The sequence below is a fragment of the Cannabis sativa genome, chromosome 7 (genome assembly GCF_029168945.1).
Source record: "Cannabis sativa cultivar Pink pepper isolate KNU-18-1 chromosome 7, ASM2916894v1, whole genome shotgun sequence".
NCBI lineage: Eukaryota > Viridiplantae > Streptophyta > Magnoliopsida > Rosales > Cannabaceae > Cannabis > Cannabis sativa.
Window position 1 is genome coordinate 47,682,765 of NC_083607.1, and position 8,319 is coordinate 47,691,083.

Sequence of the window (8,319 nt, forward strand, 5' to 3'; positions counted from 1 at the left end):
GTGGGGGTTTGGGATCACTTATATACGACCTAAGGAAGCTTTTTAACGTGGTATAAGGGGCGGAAGTCGTCGTTTTGAGATTCGCCATTTTTGAAGCTTCAAAGGTGCGGCTTAGTTACGGACTCGAATTCGAACGTGTTTAAGCTTGTTCTTGGGTCAAGGGAGGTTATATTTGAGTGCATGGGACCCTAAGGATTGTTTTTGACGTAAGAAAACGAAGCTTTAACGTCCAAAACGAAAATCCAAAATTTTGGACTCCATTAAAGACGGTACACCGCCAACGAAGAAGACAACCCCGATCTGCCCTCTCGGACCACTTTTCTTGATCGTTTTGAGGTCTTGAGCATTGTGGAGAGCTTCCCCAATCGAAAAGACGCTTCAAGAGCCATCGGAGACAAAGTTACACTTTACCGGCGACGAAACCGACGAGAACTCCGGCGACACTCCATTCAGGGGTTTCTGGAGGTTATTTTTCGATTTTCTTTCAGTTCTTGACTTGTGCTAGGTGTTCTTAGGCCTACTATGAAGTTTGATAATTTTCTTGCAATTATTTGATTTATTATGAATTATTTGGTTTATTTGTTGAATTAATTATGAAAAATACTTAGATTACTCAGAAAAATCTAAATATATTTTATATGATTAGTTATGAGATATAAACTATTGAAAAATTGGTAGATTCGAATTTCGGTTAATTTTGTATTTTTCATGAATTATTTGTGTTATTTATTAAATTAATTATGAAAAATACTTAGGGTGCTCAGAAAAATCTAGATTTATTTTATATGATGGACTATGATATATAAACGGTTATAAAATTGGTAGATTAAATTTTCAGGCAATTATGTATTTTTCATGAATTATTGATGTTATTTCTTATTTTAATTATGAAAAATACCTAGGTTGCTTAGAAAATTCAAAGAAAATTAATTATGACTTACTACAGATTATAAAGTGTATTAGAAGAGTTAGATTTGGTTTTTAATTATTTTTGGTATTTTTCATGAATTTACTTAATTAATGCTTAAGTTAATTATGAAAAATAGATAAGTGTAGTTAAAATAGTAAAATGTATTTTTGAAATACCATTTACTGTCTATGATATAAAAAGGAATATGTTTTATTATCTATTGGTTGTTGTAGGTATTTATTATAATTATTGGTGATTAATTAACTATTTATTTGGACTTTAATAAGAATAAATAGTATTTTAGTAAATTTTACGTAAAAATGTGTTGTATGAATTCATGTTTTACGTTAAGAATGTTTGTTTGAGTCCATGTAATATGTTTGTGTGAATCAAAATAATAAATGCTTATGTATGGTGTGTCATGCAAGTAAAATGGACCTATGTGTTACGTATTTTTACGTAAGTTTCTGTATGAGTTTAGAGATTCATACTTGAATGTATTTTGAGTGTATTGTTGTGTTAATGAATGTTTAGGATCTTGTTCTCAACAAGGAAAGTCGTTGAGGTGCTCGAGGTAGCAAGTGTGGTCTTAGCAACTGAGGTAAGAAGAGTGGACATCTGTACACAGGGTGTATGTTATGCATACAACTTGGGTTGGTTTGTTATTTAATTTGATAGTGTTGTGATTTCCTTATATTTTGTGAGCATCATTAGCACGAGAATAATATTAGGGTCTTGCTGCTTGTGTGAGCATAACACTTGCAGGTTATAACATTATCATGGGTGAGTACAACTTATGGTAATTAATTGCCCTGTTGGATGCCAAGTGTGAGAATAACACAAGGCAGGGTAGGTTACCTCATGTCTGATCAACATGAGAGAATAGTTGATTATCGTATGTGAGTATAATGTGCGGTATGAGACTTGATGTGTGCATGTGAGAACAGCATGCGTTGTGGATATATTTATGGAATGTGAATTACTGTTGATTAATATAAAAGAGCAAATTATGTCAAGTAACTAGTTAGGAGGGTTATGTCCTACATAGCTCTTCTTACTGGGCGTTAGCTCACGGGTACTCTGTGTGCAGGTAAGGGTAAGGCTAAGCAGTGAGAATGAAGAGCTCGAGGCGTGGACCGCATGTTAGGGGGCTGGCACAGTATTTTGCTTTTAATGTTTTTAACTGCTAAACATTTTGGAACTATTATTTTGACTTAACTAGTTTTTATTTAAGTTTACAGTACTAAAAGTATTTTGTTTTAAATAATGAGATCTCATGCTTGGATATTTTTCAATAAAGCAGTATTTGATTGTCTTTATCTTATTAAATTGTTTTATACGGACTATCCTATGTGACATCTCGGGAAATCGGGGTGTTACAATATGGTACCAGAGCAATACGGTCCTAAAGATTGTGGTTAGCCCTAACATGTAAAGTTCACCGCCATGAGACGAGCTCGACTCACTGTACTGTAAGTGGTTATTACTTATAATTAAGTTGCCTTGAATTTCTGCATGCGAGAGGGTAACATTATTTTCATGTAAAATTGATGATCAAAATGATCTTGATGTGTATTGGTTTGTGTGGTTCAGGAGTTTAGAAATGCCTCCTAGAAGGTCAGTTAGAGTGGGTCGAGGTCGAGGTCGAGGTCGAGGCCAAGGCCAAGGCCGAGATGATGGAGGGATCAATGAACCACCTCAAGCACCACAGGGATGGGAAGAGCGCATTGCCGCACTGGAAGGAATCATTCATAGGCAGGATGAAGAACTTCGTCAGCTGAGACGTCAACCGGAGCCGCCTGTCCAAATAAGGCAGGATGCGTAAAATAGAGACCCACCGAGTTTGCGGTGGTATATCCTGCTATAGAGGCTAGACATGAGTTGTTAGCAGAGAGATTTCGGAAACAACACCCACCTGAGTTTGAGGGAGGCATAGACCCGGTAGTGGCTGAGGAGTGGATAAGTCGCATAGAAAGCATTTTGCAGATGCTAAGGGTGGATGGGAATGACCGAGTGAAGTGTGCATCTTACATGCTGAGGAAAGATGCTCGTATCTGGTGGGAGGTGGTGGAACAAACAAAGGATGTAGATACCATGAACTGGAACGATTTCAAAAGGGTCTTTAATGAGAAGTATTATAACTCAGCAGTTCTAACAGCAAAGGTCGATGAATTTACTGGGTTAGTCCAAGGGAGTCTTACTGTGACTGAGTATGCACAAAAATTTGATAGATTGGCGAAATTTGCTCCAGATCTGGTACCTACTGATAGAGTGCGAGCACATCGATTTGTGGAAGGCCTGAAACCAATGGTTGCTCGAGATGTGGAAATTGTGTCAAGGGGTCAATTCAGCTATGCTCAAGTTGTCGAAATGGCTCTTACAGCTGAGCGGATTGAAAACAAAATTTGGAAGGAAAATGCCGCCAGAGAGAATCTAAGAAAGGTGGAGCCAATTCTAATGACCACAAGAAAAGGGGATGTGACCGGTCCCGGCAGCCAAGTCAAGACAAGAGGTACAAAAGTGATAACGACCAACGATTTAATGGCAAGAAGTGGGCGAAATATTCCGTAATGCCCTAAATGTACCAAACGTCATCTCGGTGAGTGTCGCGCAAAAGCATGCTACAAATGTGGAAAAGAAGGACACATCAAACGCAATTGCCCACCGTGGGGACGGACCGGGAACAGAGCGTAACCCAAGAAAGATGACAAGTATGTTCCGGCCGCAGTTTTTGCCATCACTCAAGCGTGCCGAGGCCACTCCTTCTTGTATCGGGTCGTATTCCTATGGCCAACACCACTTGTAAAGTTTTGTTTGATTCTGGTGCAACTCATTCCTTTATTGCTAGCACAATTGTAAATCATATAAATGCACCGAGTGAATTATTTACTGTGGGGTTTGGGACCATGTTACCATCTGGGGAGGTTGTAATCTCTAGAAGTTGGCTTAGGGGTATACCTGTCAGGATAGATGGTAGAGAATTATTTGTAGACCTGAGTGTATTAGATTTATTTGATTTTGATGTAATCTTGGGCATGGATTTTCTTACCAAATATGGAGCATCAATTGACTGCAAGCAAAAGAAAGTTGTTTTCACACCAGAAGATGGAGAGACTTTCGAGTTCAGGGGGGTAGGAAAGAAACCCCGCACTCCTATTATTTCGGCAATGAAGGCTGGGCAACTATTGCAGCGTGGGTTCTTAGGGTATTTAGTTAATGTGGTTGATGACACCAAGAAAATTGAAAGAAAGCCGGAGGAAACACGGGTAGTTGCTGAGTTTCTTGATGTATTTCCAGAGGAGTTACCCGGGTTACCACCACACAGAGAAATCGAATTTGTGATAGAATTAGTGCCCGAACAAAGACTAGCTTCCCGCGCACCATATAGGATGGCACCATCGAATTGAAAGAACTCAAAATACGGTTGGAAGAATTGCTTAAGTTAGGGTTTATCAGGACCTAGCTACTCTCCGTGGGGCGCACCCGCTCTATTTGTTAAAAAGAAAGACGGTACTATGAGAATGTGCATAGATTACCGAGAATTGAACAAGGTGACTATAAAGAATCGGTACCCACTGCCGAGGATTGACGACTTGTTTGACCAGCTTCAAGGGAAAAAGGTGTTTTCTAAGATTGATCTTCGTTCAGGGTATCATCAGCTAAGAATCAAAAATGAAGATATACCGAAGACAGGCTTCAGAACGAGATACGGGCATTATGAGTTCATGGTGATGTCATTTGGACTTACAAATGCCCCAGCAGCTTTTATGGACCTCATGAACCGAGTCTTCAAGGAATATCTGGATCAGTTTGTCATTGTATTCATAGATGATATATTGATTTATTCTAAGACAGAGGAGGAACATGAGGAGCACTTACGCTTGACCTTGCAGCGACTAAGAGAACATCAATTGTATGCCAAGTACAAAAAATGTGAGTTCTGGTTGTCCGAGGTTGCATTTTTGGGCCACATTGTCACTAACGGGGGAATAAAAGTAGATCCTGCCAAGGTTGCCGCATGAAAGAATGGCCTAGACCAAAGACCGCCTCAGAGGTTCGAAGCTTTTTGGGTTTAGCAGGCTATTATAGAAGGTTTGTTGAGGGATTCTCAAAGATAGCCACACCCTTAACAGAATTAACTAGGAAGAATCTAAAATTTTCCTGGTCAGACAAGTGTGAGCAAAGCTTCCAAGAGTTGAAGAATAGACTTATCTCAGCACCAATCCTCAGTTTACCAATAGAAGAGGGACAATTTGCGGTATATTGTGACGCATCTAAACAAGGGTTGGGTTGTGTTCTAATGCAAGAAGGGAAGGTAATTGCTTACGCTTCAAGGCAATTAAAAGAATACGAACAGAGATACCCGACACATGACCTAGAATTAGCCGCAGTGGTTTTTGCACTAAAAATCTGGCGTCATTATCTCTATGGAGTGAAATGTGAAATCTACACCGATCATAAGAGTTTAAAGTACTTTTTCACCCAGAGAGAGTTAAACATGAGGCAGAGGAGATGGTTGGAGCTAGTCAAAGACTACGACTGCGAGATAATGTACCATCCCGTAAAGCCAATGTGGTAGCGGATGCACTCACCGTAGAGGTCCCGACTAGTTTCCACTTTACAAGGAGTATCAAGGGAATTAGAGGAAGACATGGAACGAGCTGGTATAGAGTTTATTACGGGGCAACTTGCAAAGGTCACACTTCAATCCACTTTGTTAGAAAGAATTAAGGAGGGGCGGACGACGTATCAAAAGCTCTGAACTAAAGCAAGAAATTTTGAATAGTAACGCCAAAGATTATGAAATATCAGACACGGGATTAATTCGGTTCAAGGGACGAATTTATGTGCCCGATAATGATGAGCTCAAGAAGGGGATATTGGTAGAAGCTCATACTACACCTTATTCAGTTCATCCCGGGACCACTAAAATGTACCATGACCTAAAAGCATTGTATTGGTGGCCTGGTATGAAAAAGGATGTAGTTGAATTTGTGGCCAAATGCTTAACATGTCAACAAGTTAAAGCAGAGCATCAAAGACCAGCGGGATTGTTACAACCACTGAAGCTCCCTGAATGGAAGTGGGAAGAGATTTCCATGGATTTTGTGACTGGATTACCTAAGACTACAAAGCAACATGACGCCATTTGGGTAGTCGTCGATAGGTATACAAAATCGCCCATTTTCTACCAAGACGCATGACTTACTCCATGGACCATTTTGCCGAACTTTATGTGAATGAGATTGTGAGATTACATGGGGCACCGTATTCTATTGTTTGTGATCGAGATGGTCGGTTCACTTCGTCTTTGGGAAAGCTTACAGAGAGCAATGGGAACTCGATTGAAGTTCAAGACCGCATATCATCCAGAGACGGATGGTCGACCGAGAGAACAAATCGGATCTTGGAAGATATGTTGAGGGCATGTGTGATAGATTTCCAAGGATCATGGAGCAAATACCGCCTTTGATTGAATTTTCTTACAACAACAGCCTATCGCCTACTATCGGGGTAGCACCCTATGAGATGTTGTATGGGAGAAAATGCAGGTCTCCACTGCATTGGGATGAGTTGGGAGAGAACAAACTCCTAGGGCCAGATGCAGTTCAGCACACCAACGAAGCTATTCAGAAGATCAGGGCTAGAATGATCACAGCTCAGAGCAGACAGAAATCTTATGCAGACCTGAAGCGGAGAGACATTGAGTTCGAAGTGGGTGATCATGTGTTTCTTCGAGTGACACCACGAAAAGGACTCTCGGTGAAGAGATTTGGCAAGAGAGGGAAACTAAGTCCCAGATATGTTGGTCCATTTCAGATATTGGATAGAGTGGGCAGTGTAGCTTATAGAATAGCTTTACCGCCATCATTATCTGGGGTGCATAATGTATTTCATGTATCTCAACTCCGGAAATATGTGTCAGACCCATCGCATGTTTTGAGCTATGAAACACTGGGTTTGCAGGAAGATTTGTCCTACAATGAACGTCCGGTGAAGATTCTTGATCAAAAGGATAGGATTTTGAGAAATAAGACAATTACCCTGGTGAAAGTCCTATGGAGAAACAGTGTGGTTGAGGAAGCTACTTGGGAGCTTGAATCTGATATGCGAGAACAATATCCAGAATTATTTGAGTAAAATTTCTGGACGAAATTTTCTTTTAGAGGGGGATAATTGTAATATCCGCTAACCCCGAAAGGGTATTTTTGTAATTTTATTTAGCTGAGAGTATTTTTTTTTTATGTTACATATTTATGGATTTAAATATGTATGGGATTATTTTTATGATGATATAATATTTGATTTTATTGGCATGTGTATAATGCCTAATAGATACATATGTCTGGATATTGTTATATGGGTATATTATTATTATTATTATTATTATTATTATTATTATTATTATTATTATTATTATTATTATTATTATTATTATTATACGTATTATTATTATTATTATTATTATTATTATTATTATTATTATTATTATTATTATTATTATTATTATTATTATAATTATTATTATCATTATTATTATTATTATTATTATTATTATTATTATTATTATGATTATTATTATTATTATTATTATTAACAGTATGCGATACGTATACACGAACGAATCGGAACCGAACGCCTATTTTGGTGGAATGGGAATCGCTCCACTTCGGTTCAATGCGATATTTTGCTTGGGTTTAAACACGATAGAAATTAGGTTTTAAACTCTATTTTCGTTCACCCAAAACAGAGAACCAACGAGAGAGAGAGAGAGAGCACGTATACGGCGTATACGGTACCGAAAACTTTCGTTTCTTCAAGCGGAGTGAAATCTGGGTGAACGTGGGGGTTTGGGATCACTTATATACGACCTAAGGAAGCTTTTTAACGTGGTATAAGGGGCGGAAGTCGTCGTTTTGAGATTCGCCATTTTTGAAGCTTCAAAGGTGCGGCTTAGTTACGGACTCGAATTCGAACGTGTTTAAGCTTGTTCTTGGGTCAAGGGAGGTTATATTTGAGTGCATGGGACCCTAAGGATTGTTTTTGACGTAAGAAAACGAAGCTTTAACGTCCAAAACGAAAATCCAAAATTTTGGACTCCATTAAAGACGGTACACCGCCAACGAAGAAGACAACCCCGATCTGCCCTCTCGGACCACTTTTCTTGATCGTTTTGAGGTCCTGAGCATTGTGGAGAGCTTCCCCAATCGAAAGGACGCTTCAAGAGCCATCGGAGACAAAGTTACACTTTACCGGCGACGAAACCGACGAGAACTCCGGCGACACTCCGTTCAGGGGTTTCTGGAGGTTATTTTTCGATTTTGTTTCAGTTCTTGACTTGTGCTAGGTGTTCTTAGGCCTACTATGAAGTTTGATAATTTTCTTGCAATTATTTGATTTATTATGAA

The 8,319-nt window shown here is 39.1% G+C and overlaps 1 protein-coding gene across 1 annotated transcript; it reads left to right on the forward strand.

Annotated features, from left to right (window-relative positions):
- Positions 1 to 6,110: 6,110 nt before the first annotated feature.
- On the forward strand, positions 6,111 to 7,051 carry LOC133039740 (uncharacterized). The gene is made up of 2 exons (XM_061118673.1): positions 6,111 to 6,292; positions 6,463 to 7,051. The coding sequence occupies exons 1-2, from the start codon at positions 6,111 to 6,113 to the stop codon at positions 7,049 to 7,051; spliced, it is 771 nt and encodes a 256-aa protein (XP_060974656.1).
- The last annotated feature ends 1,268 nt before the right edge of the window (positions 7,052 to 8,319 follow it).